This window comes from Salmo salar, chromosome 01 (genome assembly GCF_965601325.2).
Source record: "Salmo salar chromosome 01, fSalSal1, whole genome shotgun sequence".
Classification (NCBI taxonomy): domain Eukaryota; kingdom Metazoa; phylum Chordata; class Actinopteri; order Salmoniformes; family Salmonidae; genus Salmo; species Salmo salar.
In genome coordinates this window covers 16,985,552-17,004,813 of record NC_138291.1, presented here as the reverse complement: position 1 = coordinate 17,004,813, position 19,262 = coordinate 16,985,552, and the positions used below count along the sequence as shown (strand labels likewise).

General features: G+C 45.2%; 1 protein-coding gene across 1 annotated transcript in view; it reads right to left on the bottom strand.

The window, feature by feature from the left end:
- Positions 1-17,722, bottom strand: part of LOC106567073 (grainyhead-like protein 1 homolog) — a 30,552-nt gene extending 12,830 nt beyond the window's left edge. Inside the window, exons 1-10 of the mRNA XM_014135981.3 lie at positions 17,533-17,722; positions 14,336-14,522; positions 12,463-12,542; positions 10,730-11,081; positions 10,077-10,159; positions 9,355-9,508; positions 8,956-9,067; positions 6,822-6,916; positions 3,425-3,671; positions 3,086-3,213 (exon numbers count right to left, since the gene is read on the bottom strand). Of these exons, the coding sequence (XP_013991456.1) occupies positions 3,086-3,213; positions 3,425-3,671; positions 6,822-6,916; positions 8,956-9,067; positions 9,355-9,508; positions 10,077-10,159; positions 10,730-11,081; positions 12,463-12,542; positions 14,336-14,522; positions 17,533-17,552 (1,458 nt within the window). The 5' untranslated portion in view covers positions 17,553-17,722. The remainder of the gene's footprint in view (positions 1-3,085; positions 3,214-3,424; positions 3,672-6,821; positions 6,917-8,955; positions 9,068-9,354; positions 9,509-10,076; positions 10,160-10,729; positions 11,082-12,462; positions 12,543-14,335; positions 14,523-17,532) is intronic.
- Between the last annotated feature and the right edge of the window lie 1,540 nt (positions 17,723-19,262).

Genomic DNA, 19,262 nt, shown 5'->3' with positions numbered 1-19,262 from the left:
CCACTATAATTGAGAATTTCAATAAGCATTTTTCTACAGCTGGCCATGCTTTCCACCTAACTACCCCTACTGCATTCAACAGCACTGCACCCCCCACAGCTACTCGCCCAAGCCTCCCCCATTTCTCCTTCTCCCAAATCCATTCAGCTGATGTTCTGAAAGAGCTGCAAAATCTGGACCCCTACAAATCAGCTGGGCTAGACAATCTGGACCCTTTCTTTCTAAAATTATCTGCCGAAATTATTGCAACCCCTATTACTAGCCTGTTCAACCTCTCTTTCGTGTCGTCTGAGATTCCCATAGATTGGAAAGCAGCTGCTGTCATCCCCCTCTTCAAAGGAGGTGACACTCTTGACCCAAATTGCTACAGACCTATATCCATCCTACCCTGCCTTTCCAAGGTCTTCGAAAGCCAAGTCAACAAACAGATTACCGACCATTTCGAATCCCACCGCACCCTCTCCGCTATGCAATCTGGTTTCAGAGCTGGTCATGGGTGCACCTCAGCCACGCTCAAGGTCCTAAACGACATCGTAACCGCCATCGATAAGAAACAATACTGTGCTGCCGTATTCATTGACCTGGCCAAAGCTTTTGACTCTGTTAATCACCACATCCTCATCGGCAGACTCAGTAGCCTTGGTTTCTCAAACGATTGCGTCGCCTGGTTCACCAACTACTTCTCTGACAGAGTTCAGTGTGTCAAATCGGAGGGCCTACTGTCTGGACCTCTGGCAGTCTCTATGGGGGTACCACAGGGTTCAATTCTTGGGCCAACTCTTTTCTCTGTATACATAAATTATGTCGCTGTTGCTGCTGGTGAATCTCTGATCCACCTCTACGCAGACGACACCATTCTGTACACTTCTGGCCCTTCTTTGGACACTGTGTTAACAACCCTCCAGACGAGCTTCAATGCCATTCAACTCTCCTTCCGTGGTCTCCAACTGCTCCTAAACACAAGTAAAACTAAATGCATGCTCTTCAACTGATCGCTGCCTGCACCTGCCCGCCTGTCCAGCATCACTTCTCTGGACGGTTCTAACTTAGAATTTGTGGACAACTACAAATACCTAGGTGTCTGGTTAGACTGTAAACTCTCCTTCCAGACTCACATCAATCATCTCCAATCCAAAGTGAAATCTCGAATTGGCTTCCTATTTCGCAACAAAGCATCCTTCACTCATGCTGCCAAACATACCCTCGTAAAACTGACCATCCTACCAATCCTCGACTTCGGCGATGTCATTTACAAAATAGCCTCCAATACCCTACTCAACAAGCTGGATGCAGTCTATCACAGTGCCATCCGTTTTGTCACCAAAGCCCCATATACTACCCACCACTGCGACCTGTACGCTCTCGTTGGCTGGCCTTTTCTTCATAATCGTCGCCAAACACATTGGCTCCAGGTCATCTACAAGACCCTGCTAGGTAAAGTCCCCCCTTATCTCCGCTCACTGGTCACCATAGCAGCACCCACCTGTAGCACGCGCTCCAGCAGGTATATCTCCCTGGTCACCCCTAAAGCCAACTCCTCCTTTGGTCGTCTCTCCTTCCAGTTCTCTGCTGCCAATGACTGGAACGAACTACAAAAATCTCTGAAACTGGAAACACTTATCTCCCTCACTAGCTTTAAGCACCAGCTGTCAGAGCAGCTCACAGATCACTGCACCTGTACATAGCCCATCTATAATTTAGCCCAAACTACTACCTCTTCCCCTACTGTATTTATTTATTTTATTTATTTTGCTCCTTTGCACCATATTATTTATATTTTAACTTTGAACTTTCTTCAAACTACAAATCTACCATTCCAGTGTTTTTCTTGCTATACTTTATTTACTTTGCCACCATGGCATTTTTTTGCCTTTACCTCCCTTATCTCACATCATTTGCTCACATTGTATATAGTCTTATTTTTTTTTCTACTGCATCATTGATTGTATGTTGTTTTACTCCATGTGTAACTCTGTGTTTTTGTATGTTGTCGAACTGCTTTGCTTTATCTTGGCCAGGTCGCAATTGTAAATGAGAACTTGTTCTCAACTTGCCTACCTGGTTAAATAAAGGTGAAATAAAATTTAAAAAAATAAAAAAATAATGCACTACGGATCCCCAGAAAATCACTGGACATCAATGGTGTTCAGGGCTTAGACTTCAAACACTAGGGTTTGGTCTCTAATTCATCTATTAACAATAGGCAAAAGCCCCTACACCCTAAAGTAAGATTGCCTTAGGGGATATCCACTGTCTAAAGAACTCCTGGTAGTTAGTGGACTGCCAGAATGAGTGGCTCTTTAGAAGTCTGAAAGAGACATGGAGAGAGTGGAGTGGACTCTTTGGTAGTCAGAGGCTGGTTGAAGTTGCATTCAAATGCCCTTTGATAAGGTTTTTATGATTGAATCTGCACCAACTACTGTATATTATCTTAATAGATATAACTACTATGTTATCTAAATGCATGGCTGTTGTTGTCCACTTGTGCAAATATACACTACTGTTCAAAAGTTTGGGGTCACTTAGAAATGTCCTTGTTTTTTAAAGTTTTTTTTTTTTGCCCATTAAAATAACATCACATTGATCAGAAATACAGTGTAGACATTGTTAATGTTGTAAATGACTATTGTAGCTGGAAACGGCTGATTTTAATGGAATATCTACATAGGCATACAGAGGCCCATTATCAACAACCATCACTCCTGTGTTCCAATGGTAGTGTACATAGATAAAACACTGGACATTTTTCTTTCTAAACGTTTTTGCGGAATGCACTCAAAAAAGGGTTGGATTTTATCATTTTGTTCCAATGAATCTGATAACAGCCTTATCACCACAACTACACTATACCAGGAAAACCAAATTGTGTCTTTATATCAGTTTGAATGTCACAGGTACCGTTGATTAACATGATTTATGTGGTAGCTGTACTCTGCATAACCCTGTCTTCCGTGACCTGGCCCAAAATGCTGACCCTTCGACGCAGATCTTGGATCAGTTTACCCTCCCCAAGTCCTAACCTTAACCTTTAGAGGGTAAAATGCTAAACTGTCCACATATCAGTGTTTAGGGGCTAGGTACTCACATGGCGCTGGAAGATGGAGAAGTGGATGTCAGGGATAAAGAGAACCGGCTGGTTCTCAAAGTCAGTCATCATCTTAAAGGTTGTGACATCATTACGCTTCTGGAGGAAAGGGACTTTAACGTCCACATCTATGGAGGGGCAAAAATGACAAATAATGAGACTTGTTGATGTGCATCATTGCAAGATGTGTGTGTGATCACAAAACATATAGCATAATATGTGCGCATATACACATGCTCTGACTGTGTGTGTGTGTGCGTGTGTGTGTGTGTGTGTGTGTGTGTGTGTATGTGTGTGTATGTGTGTGTGTGTGTGTTTCTGTGCTCAGTGGGAGCTCACATGATCCCAGACTGGTGTTGAGGTCGGTGCCCTTGCCCTTCCTACGGGACTGCTTCTTCTCCTCGTCTCTGATCTTCCTCTCAGCTCCCTTGTCACAGAACACCTTGATCTGGCAGAAGGCCCGGTGGATGGGCTTGTTGCTGCGGTTGTTGTAGCTGTAGCTGTCTATCTGCAGGTTCAGGGGCAGGCCTTTCACACCCTTCTGGGAGGAGAAGTCTGTGCTGAGGCAGTTGACCGAGATGAAGATCTGAGGAGGAGGAAGAGGAGAAGGAAAATGAGGAAGAGGAGGAAGAGGATGATGAAGGCGGAAGAGGAGGAGCAAGATTTATGACTTTGTTTTTCGAATTTTGTTTGTGGAGTAATTCAGGTACATTAAAACTGTGCATAGCAACACATAACATGCATTTCTCTCGGAGGACCTGAGCCCTAACATGCATTTCTCTCGGAGGACTACCTGGCATGATGACTCCTTGCTGTCCCCAGTCCACCTGGCCGTGCTGCTGCTCCAGTTTCAACTGTTCTGCCTGCGGCTATGGAACCCTGACCTGTTCACCGGACGTGCTTGTTGCACCCTCGACAACTACTATGATTATTATTATTTGACCATGCTGGTCATTTATGATCTTGACCATGTCTTGACTATGTTCTGTTATAATATCCACCCGGCACAGCCAGAAGAGCACTGGCCACCCCTCATAGCCTGGTTCCTCTCTAGGTTTCTTCCTAGGTTTTTGGCCTTTCTAGGGAGTTTTTCCTAGGGAGTTTTTCCTAGCCACCGTGCTTCTTTCACATGCATTGCTCGCTGTTTGGGGTTTTAGGCTGGGTTTCTGTACAGCACTTTGAGATATCAGCTGATGTACGAAGGGCTATATAAATAAATTTGATTTGATTTGATAACATTACATAGGAGGTGCTTCCTGACTGGCTCATAGGAGGATGGGGGCGGACAGAAGGGAGGAGGAGGAGGGGAGAGTTTGATACATTAACAAAAGAGATGTGTTCCATTGCCTCTATGTTAAACATTATAGTGATTGTGCACAATGTATGGTATCTTAAACTTAAGGCATATACCTTGTTTATATATTCTGGACACAGAATATAGGCACTGCATCTCAATGTAAGAGGCGTCACTACAGTCCCTGGCTCGTATCCAGGCTGTATCACATCCGGCCGTGATTGGGAGTACCATAGGGCGACGCACAATTGGCCCAGCATCGTCTGGGTTTGACCGGTGTAGGTCGTCGTTGGAAATAATAATTTGTTCTTAACTAACTTGCCTAATTAAATAAAGATTACATAAAAAAAACGAATAGATCTTTAAATAAAAAATAATAATAATGCAAATGGTTCAAATGTTAATTCTATTCTTTGTCATTGACTGATGTTCCATACACAGTAAATTAGATAATAGTTATTCAAGAGCATTCTCATTGGTTCCACTCCCACTGAATTCTCAGGTGCAAAGGATCTCTTTGTCTGGTTCCTTGTTTATGTACATGCTGTCTTCACTGGACTGGTGTGTGTCTCCCTCTTTTGGCAGAGAGTGGTAATTACATGTTGACTCTTGGTTCTACTGCCAACCATTAAAACAAGGTTGCGGAAAGCTATTTCAATAGATCGCTTTCTAGAGAAATAACTATTTCAATATGCTTACTTAACATATAACCACTATACTGGAAAACCTTTACTGCAAGTTGCACAGATTTGATGTAGTTAGACTGAACTGTTAATTTATTGGTATAGCCACCTAGTAACTATTTAGTACCTCATTTTTGCAGTTCATTTTAAGCAGAATTTAACTCGTTTTCTAAATTAGATCCTTGGTTTAATCAAATAGCCTGCTGGTGACCCAAAGTGGTAAGAAACGATGTGGCTAACTTCACGTAAAGTCATGTATGGTGCAACATAGTCTCACGAGCAAGTATGTTCCATTTCAACGTTTTTGCAATTGCTCATCTTCAGTAAAGATGATCTCATCGTATAATGCTCTATTCTCATGATCATTGCAGAGTGTTTTGCCAAGAAGCCCAAACCGCGTCAACATTTGAGAAAGGCTGCTCCTACTCTGCCTTGTTTCATTTCCTCCTTCTGAGTAAACTGTGTGCCTAAGTTATTAAATCCTCAGGGGACTCAGCGAGAGAAGGTAAAGCATCTTTCACACACACACACGCACACACACACACACACACACACACACACACACACACACACACACACACACACACACACACACACACACACACACACACACACACACACACACACACGCACACGCACACGCACACACGCGCGCACACACACAACCATCCTTAGTGTGACACCTTACACCCAACTCATCTGTGGTTCTAACAAACAGACAGTGCATAGACACAGGTGATTATACACAGTACAAACACAAGGATGGAAGTCCTCGGGTCCTATGGACACAGGCCTCAGGTCATGAGATGAAAAGATCCACACCCTGGTTATATGTATGCATGTGTGTGTGTGTGTGTGTGTGTGTGTCCCTCAGTGAAAACCAACGAGCAAGGAGATGGAAGGGATAGATGAACTGTCTATCTGGTAGTTTGTTTGTGCATCCCAGGCTAACAGACCAACAGTCAACAGTAGCAGTGTCATAGCACCCCATGAACATAAAGTGCTAGCTAAAGCGTCTGTGAGATTGTCTGTTGACGCCATCCCTCACAACCCAACAAACTGGTCAGGGACGGTGGATTATGTCTGTCACCTCGTACCCGGTCGGACGGGATTCCATCGCTAGCTGTCAAATCCAGTTCTGCCCCCCTGCTGCGTTTCCTCATTCCAACTCCCATTGTTAGGCAGTAGGCAAGCCCTAGATCCTTAGGCCTCCCTTGTATGTGCATCACTTTAGCTCAGCAATTGGGGTGACATGTAGAACGAGTTTAGAATGTGGCCTCGACGGCAGACAAACACCTACGCATGTACCTATTCACTATGGTCTCTAAGCAACCAAAGGACCCAAAACACTGGAAAAACTCCCCTTACTCCCCAAGGGCCAATAAATGTCTTTATTTTTCGATCAAAACTCGAAGGACAACTTTCCATAATAGGCATCTAGAAGAAAACAAAGGACAAAGCGTGTGACGATCGCTTGCTGACAAATTGGTTTGCATCACCTGACACCTTTTCTGTGATGGCCAAAACACATCCTAACCTTCAGAGCAAGGGAAGGCAGTCTATTTTTGGAAGAATCTTCAGCCACATTTACACAGAATGTTGATGAGGAAGTTGTGATCAGATGAACCGAATCCTCCAGAAACACTTGGCATCATCACGTGTTCTAGGGAAAAACAACTAGGCTTACAACTATCTTTCCATCTCTCTTCACCTTTTTCTCTGATTCCTCATACCAAAAGGTATGTTTCCTATACCTCACCTTAGCCTCCTCATTGATGTCCCAGGTGAAGGAGATGGCGTTGTAGGAGATCTCCTCAATGTTGCTGATTGTGTTGAAGCTCTCTTTGTAGTCAGCTGGGAACCATGGAACACATAACGGACTGTTAGTACAGTTAGCACTGACAGAAGACGTTCAATGAAGAGAGGGTGCTAAGATAAGCGCGGCGGTGGCTAAGTTATGAAACTAAGTATGGAGAGGTGAAAGGCTATTTTATTAGTATTATTATTATCATTATTAGGACTGGGCTGAATGAAAGGTTTTAGGAGCCTTGCATAAGAATGAAGTGAAGGTCAGTAGCTTGTATTAGATACAACCATTGAGAATGTGCTCCCACCCTGGTGAGGTCCCATCCCACATCTTAGATGTTTGATAAACAAACAAGCTTTTTGTCCTCAAAAGGTGCGGCTTAAAAAGCTTGCTCCGTGGTATTGGTCTCGTAGTCTTGCGTTGTTGTACTACCAAGTCTAATCCTTCAGAAAATGTTTTCACTATGCCATTTTTTGGAAATTGAGGTGCTTGTCTCCAAACTTTACATTCTGACTAATCCCATCAAAGTCCCTTATTAGGCCTATACCCCTATGCCAGAAACCACACTGCTTTAGTAGAGCACTTCTACGTTGCTGACTGACTACTTTTAATCAAAAGCAAGCAGGTTGTCTCAATGGTCACCTTTCGCCCACAGTCCTTCCATCAAAGTCAGACTGCAAGTGAGACAATACACTTTCCTCTGTCAAGCCAAACTAAGTTCTCCTTTCACAGTGTGTGCGTGCAGAGTAAGATTGATCAGTCTACCTCCAGAGAATTAAGCTGCTGTATTGTCCCGACAGGGAGCCACCATGAAGCTCAGTTGACACAGGTATCATTAACAAATAGGCAGTGGTGGAAAAAGTACCCAATTGTCATACTTGAGTGAAAGTATAGATACCTTAATAGAAAACGATTCAAGCAAAAGTCACCCAGTAAAATATTACTTGAGTAAAAGTCTAAAAGTATTTGGTTTTAAATATACTTAAGTATCAAATGTAAATGTAATTGCTAAAATATACTTAAGTATCAAAAGTAAAAGTATAAATAATTTCAAATCCTTTATACTAAACAAACCAGACAGCACATTTACGGATAGCCAGGGGCACACTCCAACACTCACACATAATTTACAAACTAAGCATTTGTGTTTAGAGAGTCTGCCAGATCAGAGGCAGTAGGAATGACTAGGGATGTTTTCTTGATAAGTGCGTGAATTTGACAATTTTTCTGTCCTGCTAAGCATTCCAAATGTAACGAATACTTTTGGGTGTCAGGGAAAATGTATGGAGTAAAAAGTACATTCATTTATTTAGGAATGTAGTGAAGTAAAAGTAAATAGGACAACTGGCCTTGTCCCATATCCACCCTCATTATCACCCTCCTTCATCCAATCATGTGTATTGTTCTAATGAGGTTTGTTAAGGTTCAACCAATCAGATCCAGGATCATTTTTCCCTTTTAGAATAAGAGTATATGGACAAGGGGGACGTGCTCATCCTAGATCTCATACTAAGTTATTTACTTAAGGTGGCATAGAGGTTTTGGCTCGTTGGGTGGGTCTGTCTGCCTGGCTCCTTGGCTAGCTGGATTCTTCTCCTTCTAGGTCATGAGAGTTGAGCTGAGACAGAGACAGCATGTGACACGGGGGAGGAGATGGAGGGTGACTGTTGCACAACAACTCAGGGAACAACAGTGACTCGTGACAGTGCAGGATGGTATGGTAAGAAGAGTGTCAGGTAAATATGATGAAATGTATTCGGAACCATTCAGGCAGTACTTCGGGTGACTTTATGTGACATAAAAACTATGGCCTGATTTAATAAGCGTTTGTAATGTGAAGTTTGCACCTGTTATTTCCCCAGATGTAATAAAACATTTAAGGTTGATGAACAATCTTAAAGGGTAAATCAACTCATGTTTTAGCTAGTTTTTTGTCTTTCCTCGCTTTAGATAATAACAGTTGAAAACTTGTACTAACTTGTGCTTTGCACCGTAAATTAGGCATTTCATGTCTTGGTGTAGCGTCTCCTTCAAGAGTTTGTGAGGACTAGTGTTCCATGTAGGTTCCAGTAGCATAGGCTCTTACCAATATCAAGACACCTCTGCTTGGCTGTGTGCTGTCTGGAGTGCCAGTACTTCCAGTGCTTCAGCTGGTCGTCTCTGCACTTCTCCTCTCCAAACACCACCATCACCACACTCTGAAATGGTGCACACAACCCCAGGGCCATCAATCATGCTAGCTTAACTGACACATTCCACTTAACAAGTTCCTACTTGTTAGTACATTAGCTACTATTAGCATAATAGCTACCAACTAGCATAAGATTTCTCTGTTTATTCTGTCAAAAAATGTATCGTTAACATGAGAGACCTAGCCAAATTATCTGCACATATTTAGTTACAGACAAGGACCAATCTAAAAGTTTTCTGTTATTGACAATGAACTACTGTAGAACAACTAACTAGCTTGGTGGTGTGGTCTTACCCTGACTTTGCTGATGGGGTGCTGCAGCTTGCTGTTGTCTATCTCCCTGAGGCTGATGGGGTAGAACTGTCCCTTGTTCAGGTACGTCATGGTACCGTCACCTGTCTTCTGACGCAGCGACTTGGAAGCATCCAGGGTGTACTCAAAATTATTCCTAATCAGGAAATAAATATTAGTGACAAAACCACAGTAGGCTACATTTGTATTTTCCTTTAGGGAAAGAGGAGCCTGAAATCTAGACCTGCTTTGTGCTGACATTCCACTCCTTGTACTCCGTGTCATATGTTTGGCACAAAACAGGCCTGGATTTCAGGCTAGGGAAAGAGTAGGCATAGAGATGGAAAAAGTGATGTATCTAGTATTCAGCTGATGTTTGTCTGGTATCTATCTTTATTCTAAACCATCTAGATGTGTTTTCAGTATTTATGAATATACCGTATGCAAATATTGATAACCTATATTTTCCACATGTGAAATACATTGCAAATGTCACCCCTTGATTAAGACCACCCTCATCAGTCCCTTCCCATTGGCTTGATTGTGACCCCGAATCCTCGTAGTGTCACTGAGTCCCTGATAACATTACGTTTGGCATTGTAGCTTTTAAACTGAGGGAATCTGCTGACCCCCAGGTGACTGTAGTGAATGAGGTTATTCTCCTATCAGGGGCTGAATGGCAGGGTGCGAGCGACAGCGGGCAGGCGCCGGGCTGGAGGGCTTACCCCGGCATGGTGTCAAACACGCTGTATTCCTCTGCCGAGATGGAGGCCATGCGTAACTGGAGATCCCCTGGGAAGGAGAACACCTGTGGCACACAAAGAGGACAGAGAAGTGGGGAGAGAGGGTCTGGATTTAGACAAGCATCCATGACAAGGGTTGTAGCTAGCACTCTCAGGGGTTACAGGAAGTAAAGGGAGCCCTCTCTCTCTCTCTCTCTCTCTCTCTCTCTCTCTCACTGAAGTGGAAACAAACCACTTCCCATCCTACCCTCCCTCTCTCCTTCCCTCACTCCTTCCTCTGCTCCCCGTGTGAAGGGGGTTGTGTTGGGTTATCCCTTTCCAAGGTAATTCCCCTCCAGGTTAAATGGAGAGAGAGGAGAGAGAAGAGAGAGGAGAGAGGCTATTGAAGGGGGGAAATAGTACAGCACTTTATTGTGTGGGCCAGACAATGGCATAATAACACACTGGCCTGCTATTTTGGAATGTTCAAATAAAAACAGGGAAGGCTGAGACCCACTGTTGTAAGCTCCAGAGGCTCAGGTGAAAGGGTTATTGTCTGACTGGAGAGAGAGATCTGAGAGTGGGGGTGTGGAGGAGGGTGGTGGGAGTTTTAGACTAGAGAAGAGGCTATTGGATTCCTGTTGTTGTGTCCACACCTCTTGGGAACCATCCTTGTAGGTCTCTGGGAAGGTGGAGTCGGGGGTACGGGGCTGGGTGCTAGGGCTGAACTGGCTGTGTGTGAGCTGCCTGGCGAACTCTGCCGTGTGGCTGTCGGACTCAGCACAGTGGAAGCTGTGGGAGGGCACCTCCATCTTGACGTTGGGGTAGTTGGGGGCGGCGGCGATGGAGACGGTGACAGTGGTGTCCGGGGAGGGGAAAAGGACCCCTCTCTTGTTGTCCTGGCCAGCTAGCTGGTTGGGCAGCAGGATGTTGATGGGGCCCTTCAGGAACTGGATCCTGCTCTCCACTGACGCCATGGAAGCTTCCTGCAGGGGGGCCATCAAGTGCCTGAAGAAAAACAAAAAACACGGCAGGTAAAATGTCAGTTTATGATGAAATGTCACAAGGACCAAACCGACGGTGAGGTGAGGTGAGGTGTGGTGTGGCGAGGTGAGGTAAGGTGTAGTGAGGTGAGATGTGGTGAGGTGAGGTGAGGTAAGGTAAGGTGTAGTGAGGTGAGGTGAGATGTGGTGAGTTGAGGTGAGGTGAGGTAAGGTAAGGTGTAGTGAGGTGAGGTGAGGTGAGGTGAGGTGAGGTGAGGTGAGGTGAGGTGAGGTGAGGTGAGGTGAGGTGAGGTGAGGTGAGGTGAGGTGAGGTGTGGTGTGGTGAGGTGAGGTGAGGTAAGGTAAGGTGTATTGAGGTGAGGTGAGGTGAGGTGAGGTGAGATGTGGTGTGGTAAGGTGAGGTAAGGTGTAGTGAGGTGAGGTGAGGTGAGGTGAGGTAAGATGTAGTGAGGTGAGGTGTGGTGAGATGTGGTGAGGTGAGGTAAGGTAAGGTGTAGTTAGGTGAGGTGTAGTGAGGTGAGATGTGGTGAGGTGAGGTAAGGTATAGTGAGGTGAGGTGTAGTGAGGTGAGATGTGGTGAGGTGAGGTAAGGTAAGGTGTAGTGAGGTGAAGTGTGGTCTGGTGAGATGTGGTGAGGTGAGGTAAGGTAAGGTGTAGTGAGGTGGGGTGTAGTGAGGTGAGATGTGGTGAGGTGAGGTAAGGTGTAGTTAGGTGAGGTGTAGTGAGGTGAGATGTGGTGAGGTGAGGTAAGGTAAGGTAAGGTGTAGTGAGGTGAGGTGAGGTGTAGTGAGAAGTGGTGAGGTAAGGTAAGGTGTAGTGAGGTGTGGTGAGGTGAGAGGTGGTGAGGTGAGGTGTAGTGAGGTGTGGTAAGGTGAGGTGTAGTGAGGTGTGGTAAGGTAAGGTGTATTGAGGTGTGGTAAGGTAAGGTGTAGTGAGGTGGGGTGAGGTGAGAGGTGGTGAGGTGAGGTGTAGTGAGGTGTGGTAAGGTGAGGTGTATTGAGGTGTGGTAAGGTAAGGTGTAGTGAGGTGTAGTAAGGTGTGGTAAGGTGAGTTGTGGTAAGGTGAGGTGTAGTGAGGTGGGGTAAGGTAAGGTGTAGTGAGGTGTGGTAAGGTAAGGTGTAGTGAGGTGTAGTAAGGTAAGGTGTAGTGTGGTGAGGTGTAGAGAGGTGTGGTAAGGTAAGGTGTAGTAAGGTGTAGTGAGGTGTAGTGTGGTGAGGTGAGGTGAGGTGTGGTAAGGTGTAGTGAGGTGAGGTAAGGTAAGGTGAGGTGTGTGGAGGACCTGTATTCCTCTCACTTCTAAATTCCTAGTAGTTCCTATAAATGCACACAGGCGCACACAGCACATTTGCCCTCCCCAGTGGTTTGTAAAGGGATGTTCTACCTACATGGACCTTTTGTTGGGATCCACATCAGAGCCCATTGACTCCGTCTTGGTCTGGGATATTGTTCTCTTCTCTCTGGGCACCTGCATGGGAAGGTAAACACAGCCGCTGTGAGTCTGACCACATCCAATAGAACCATGTCTACATAGACAACACTACTAGTTGTTGCTGTTTCACAGATGCAGGAAGTAAAGCAACTTCAGTCGTAACTAAGAGGCAATAGTACTAAGGCCTCACAGCTGTTAATTCAATTAGTTTCCCCAACGCTGTCGATCTCTATGGCTCGGATTGTTGTGGAACAGTGTCGTAACACCTGTGAGTGAACATGGCTCCTGTAGCAGTAATAAGTGTGTGTGAACATGGCTCCTGTATCAGTAATAAGTGTGGGTGAACATGGCTCCTGTACCAGTAATAAGTGTGGGTGAGCACAGCTCCTGTACCAGTAATAAGTGTTGGTGAGCACAGCTCCTGTACCAGTAATAAGTGTGGGTGAACATGGCTCCTGTACCAGTAATAAGTGTGGGTGAACATGGCTCCTGTACCAGTAATAAGTGTGGGTGAGCACAGCTCCTGTACAAGTAATGACTCAACTGATTCTTGTTTTTTTAGGCCACCTTGTTACAGTCGTACCAGCCTGTCGTCAACCAGCCTGGGTCCTGTACTCGTACCAGCCTGTATTCGACCAGCCTGAGTCCTGTGTTACCTTGTAGTAGGCGTACCAGCCTGTAGTCGACCAGCCTGGGTCCTGTGGTACCTTGTAGTAGGCGTACCAACCTGTAGTCGACCAGCCTGGGTCCTGTGTTACCTTGTAGTAGTCGTACCAGCCTGTAGTCGACCAGCCTGGGTCCTGTGTTACCTTGTAGTAGTCGTACCAGCCTGTAGTCGACCAGCCTGGGTCCTGTGTTACCTTGTAGTAGTCGTACCAGCCTGTATTTGACCAGCCTGGGTCCTGTGTTACCTTGTAGTAGTTGTACCAGCCTGTAGTCGACCAGCCTGGGTCCTGTGTTACCTTGTAGTAGTCGTACCAGCCTGTAGTCGACCAGCCTGGGTCCTGTGTTACCTTGTAGTAGTCGTACCAGCCTGTAGTCGACCAGCCTGGGTCCTGTGTTACCTTGTAGTAGTCGTACCAGCCTGTAGTCGACCAGCCTGAGTCCTGTGTTACCTTGTAGTAGTCGTACCAGCCTGTAGTCGACCAGCCTGGGTCCTGTGTTACCTTGTAGTAGTCGTACCAGCCTGTAGTCGACCAGCCTGGGTCCTGTGTTACCTTGTAGTAGTCGTACCAGCCTGTAGTCGACCAGCCTGGGTCCTGTGTTACTTTGTAGTAGTCGTACCAGCCTGTAGTCGACCAGCCTGGGTCCTGTGTTACCTTGTAGTAGTCGTACCAGCCTGTAGTCGACCAGCCTGGGTCCTGTGTTACCTTGTAGTAGTCGTACCAGCCTGTAGTCGACCAGCCTGGGTCCTGTGTTACCTTGTAGTAGTCGTACCAGCCTGTAGTCGACCAGCCTGGGTCCTGTGTTACCTTGTAGTAGTCGTACCAGCCTGTAGTCGACCAGCCTGGGTCCTGTGTTACCTTGTAGTAGTCGTACCAGCCTGTAGTCGACCAGCCTGGGTCCTGTGTTACCTTGTAGTAGTCGTACCAGCCTGTAGTCGACCAGCCTGGGTCCTGTGTTACCTTGTAGTAGTCGTACCAGCCTGTAGTCGACCAGCCTGGGTCCTGTGTTACCTTGTAGTAGTCGTACCAGCCTGTAGTCGACCAGCCTGGGTCCTGTGTTACCTTGTAGTAGTCGTACCAGCCTGTAGTCGACCAGCCTGGGTCCTGTGTTACCTTGTAGTAGTCGTACCAGCCTGTAGTCGACCAGCCTGGGTCCTGTGTTACCTTGTAGTAGTCGTAGAGCACGCCCAGGGCAGCGGCGCTGTCCTCGTCACCGTTGATGCTCATCATGGCCTTGGTGGCGGCTGTCAGGGGGTTCTCCAGGAACGACTTCCACGCCTCGTCTTCGTTGGTGTAGGGCCGACGCTGGCCGTAGCTGGGCTCATTCTGCAACAACAGGACCGGTCTCTTACTGGGGAGGGGGAGAAAGAGAAGGGAGAAGAGACGGAGAAAGGAGAAGAAAAAAAAGACAAAGAGAGAGAGAGACATGTTAGCAGGAGTGCAGTGACAATTTTCTTGAAGGAAAGTAATGTGCTAGCTAGATAAAGTGTATGTCAAAACCAGGAGCTGCATAATTATAAGCTACACACAAAAGATGGACTGAGTTATAAATATTTAGTTAATATGGTCTTGTTTCTCTAACTGGTTCACTTCAGATTCAGACAGGGAGTCACTGGATAGGCCGGACTGACAGCACGTAAATCAGCACGTAAATCAACACGTAAATCAACAGACAGTCAGAGCAACAATCACTGCATTGCTCACAACCGACGAACAAGTTGGAAATATCAACAACGTCACTCTTTATCTTCCAGACCTGTTGTACAAGAAAGTCGATTGTGCAACAAATCTCAGCAACCTGTGAGAGAAAAGATGCTCTACTGCTCTACCTGTCTGCTGTTAAGTGTTTCCTATTGGTTACCTGTCTGCTGTTAAGTGTTTCCTATTGGTTACCTGTCTGCTGTTAAGTGTTTCCTATTGGTTACCTGTCTGCTGTTAAGTGTTTCCTATTGGTTACCTGTCTCTGTCTTCAGTTAAGTGTTTCCTATTGGTTACCTGTCTTCAGTTAAGTGTTTCCTATTGGCTACCTGTATGTTAAGTGTTTCCTATTGGTTACCTGTCTGCTGTTAAGTGTTTCCTATTGGTTACCTGTCTGCTGTTAAGTGTTTCATATTGGTTACCTGTCTACTGTTAAGTGTTTCCTATTGGTTACCTGTATGCTGTTAAGTGTTTCCTATTGGTTACCTGTCTACTGTTAAGTGTTTCCTATTGGTTACCTGTCTTTTGTCTCCAGGCAGGGATCTAGTACAACATTCCAGAGTTTATATGACTGGGTTGTTGTTTTATTTTTAAAGAACCTGTTTGGAACAATCATCGTTCGTCATCATCATAATCATAGGCCCTTAACTGACTCAATGCCAAAGAGAATCAGTCCTCCTCTCTGTACTGTATCAGACAGTCAGTCAGTCATGGTCGATTAGGTACAAGGAACAAAACTGTATCTACCTTGAGAACATAGGAGTGAGCATACAGGATGGGTGATTCTACGTATTAGAGAAAGGGTCCATTATTACAATATCTAAATTTTTGGTACTTACAGTAAGCCTATAAGTAATTTTTACCAAGATTTATTGCATAGAATGTGAGAGGGTGTTACATAGCCCACAAGCCCTACATTATTGAACAATGAGATTGTAGTATTTCAGTGATTTAAATGTAGGCTAACATGCATGGGTTAATTCTATGTTAAATACATGTGTATGATGATCACACAAATATTGTTTTAATAAATAGTTTGCCTTTATTTTTAATTTAATTATTTTACAGTCACAAACAGAACCTTTGAGGTTTAATTTTTAGCACAATATTTAAAGTGCAAACAATGATGAGATCTTAGACATAAAGACACCCCTTATTTGTTTAATTGCTTAAATCTACTCTCTCAAATGAACAAACAAAATGCTATATAGGCTAGTGTGAGATAAGAGACATTTTCTGTCCTCAATTCACACAAAAGCGTCTCCAGAGTGGCACAAACAGAATGTACGGATGGTTTCCAAGCTATAGTTGCTACAGCAAATTATTTTATTCGGAATGGTCAAGGCAAACGTATTATTAGTAATCCAATATCTAATTGTTTCATTCACAAAATGTTTCCCGGGTCGAATTGGGGCGTTAAGGATTTGCAACCCGATAGATCCGTTATTCACCCCCCCGCCCAAATGTTTTGTTTTTGTTTTGGATGATATGCAATCCACTGTAAAACAAAAGAGGATAAAAGTTTTCAATGTGGAAAAAAGGATAAAAGTTTTCAATGTGGAAAAAAGCATTAAATTGGATACTGACAAAATTGCTTAGCCTAAATTGTTTTTCCTGAAAGATTGAAGAGAGAGAAATCCATTTGCCTCACACCGTATTTTGATATCACGTGAAACTGGCTGGCCTATGCAGTAAGGCCTAAATTAAACGCTTAAAAATGATGAGATTAAGAAAAGAAAACGAAAAAGCTCGTCTTTATCATTGTATCATTTTTCTTTACAAGGGCCTATTTGTGAATATTATAATCCCTTTTCTTAATACAACATTTTCGTATTGACTATCTCAATCAATTAAATAATTATGTCAACATGAATTATTCGTCCAGTGACTGTGTCTACAATACAACGGAGAAAATCTTGCTTACATTGTTCCTCTGACTAAAGGGGCCAACGCCTAAAAGGTGTACGATTTCACTGGAGTCAACAGTCTCCTTGTCATTGCCCTCAAAAACGGACAAAATACATTCACACATTACCACTCTGGAGCAAAGATAAAAAATCCTACAAAAAAATAAGGATATTTTTTTCGATTCAAGTTACATGTTCGATTAGAAATGCAATTACAACCATGGATTAGGGCATCAAATAATACATTTCAAACCTCAACTAGGAAAATAATATGGGGGGGTTAAGACGAATATCTTCGACAAACAAAATAAAGTCTAACCACATAACTGTGAGCCAAATCAAATAATGAACCGCCCATCAATAACACACGGGTTGGCAGAACGTTACTCGGAACAGGCGCCTGAACCAGCACGACAGGTGGCGAGATATACACCTGTGGCGTGCAGGCTAGAACCCGACCAGAGAAACAGCGCTTCTAGCTATGAACCCCAAACGGCGCTCACACGGATCCTAAACACGATAAATAGATATTGAATCACTAAGCACAATAAATATGGAGATTGAATCATAGTCGTTTTGCCTGGCAGGAAAAAAGTCAACTTTCCCACAGTCCAGGACACTCCGTTAGAATCCACCTGCGCGGGTAAACCACCTAAAAAAATATCCATTCGTCAATTTGCACCAAAGTTCAGTATACTGTTAAGAGCTCAACACCTTGGTTCTGCTGGACTTGCAGTGGCGACTAAAAACACTTACTTGTCATGATCCTGTGACATCTCGGTTGGTGGAACTGGACTTTCTAGTTGGTACTGTAAATCCGATCTGTCTACTTTCACCAGAAAAACTGAAGCACGATGAGGGCCACGGCAAAGGTGTCTCTGAACGAACGGGTTTTGTCGGCTTTTGGAGTGTAGAGTGAGAATATGTGACCGGTTTTACCTGTGACAGGGCATCGGATTGGATTAGGCTACAACGAGGAAAGGGGCGGAGACCAATAGTCAATGACATGTGTTGGTACTTTGTGTTGGTCTACCTGTTGGTCTACCTGTTTGTCTACCTGGTGGTCTACCTGGTGGGCTACCTGGTGGTCTACCTGTTGGACTACCTGTTGGTCTACCTGTTTGCCTACCTGGTGGGCTACCTGGTGGTCTACCTGTTGGTCTACCTGTTGGTCTACCTGTTTGCCTACCTGGTGGGCTACCTGGTGGTCTACCTGTTGGTCTACCTGTTGGTCTACCTGTTTGCCTACCTGGTGGGCTACCTGGTGGTCTACCTGTTGGTCTACCTGTTGGTCTACCTGTTTGTCTACCTGGTGGGCTACCTGGTGGTCTACCTGTTAGTCTACCTGGTGGTCTACCTGTTGGTCTACCTGGTGGTCTACCTGTTGGTCTACCTGTTAGTCTACCTGGTGGTCTACCTGTTAGTCTACCTGGTGGTCTACCTGTTGGTCTACCTGGTGGTCTACCTATTGGTCTACCTGGTGGTCTACCTGTTGGTCTACCTGGTGGTCTACCTATTGGTCTACCTGGTGGTCTACCTGTTGGTCTACCTGGTGGTCTACCTGTTAGTCTACCTGGTGGTCTACCTGTTGGTCTACCTGGTGGTCTACCTATTGGTCTACCTGGTGGGCTACCTGTTAGTCTACCTGGTGGTCTACCTGTTGGTCTACCTGGTGGTCTACCTGGTGGTCTACCTGGTGGTCTACCTGTTAGTCTACCTGTTGGTCTACCTATTGGTCTACCTGTTAGTCTACCTGGTGGTCTACCTGTTGGTCTACCTGGTGGTCTACCTGTTGGTCTACCTGTTGGTCTACCTATTGCTCTACCTGTTAGTCTACCTGGTGGTCTACCTGTTGGTCTACCTATTGGTCTACCTGTTCGTCTACCTGTTGGTCTACCTGGTGGTCTACCTGTTGGTCTACCTATTGGTCTACCTGTTTGTCTACCTGGTGGTCTACCTGGTGGTCTACCTGTTGGTCTACCTGGTGGTCTACCTATTGGTCTACCTGTTCGTCTACCTGGTGGGCTACCTGGTGGTCTACCTGTTGGTCTACCTGTTGGTCTACCTGTTTGTCTACCTGGTGGGCTACCTGGTGGTCTACCTGTTAGTCTACCTGTTAGTCTACCTGGTGGTCTACCTGTTGGTCTACCTGGTGGTCTACCTGTTGGTCTACCTGGTGGTCTACCTGTTAGTCTACCTGGTGGTCTACCTGTTGGTCTACCTGGTGGTCTACCTATTGGTCTACCTGGTGGTCTACCTGTTTGTCTACCTGGTGGTCTACCTATTGGTCTACCTGGTGGTCTACCTGTTGGTCTACCTGGTGGTCTACCTGTTAGTCTACCTGGTGGTCTACCTGTTGGTCTACCTGGTGGTCTACCTATTGGTCTACCTGGTGGGCTACCTGTTAGTCTACCTGGTGGTCTACCTGTTGGTCTACCTGGTGGTCTACCTGGTGGTCTACCTGGTGGTCTACCTGTTGGTCTACC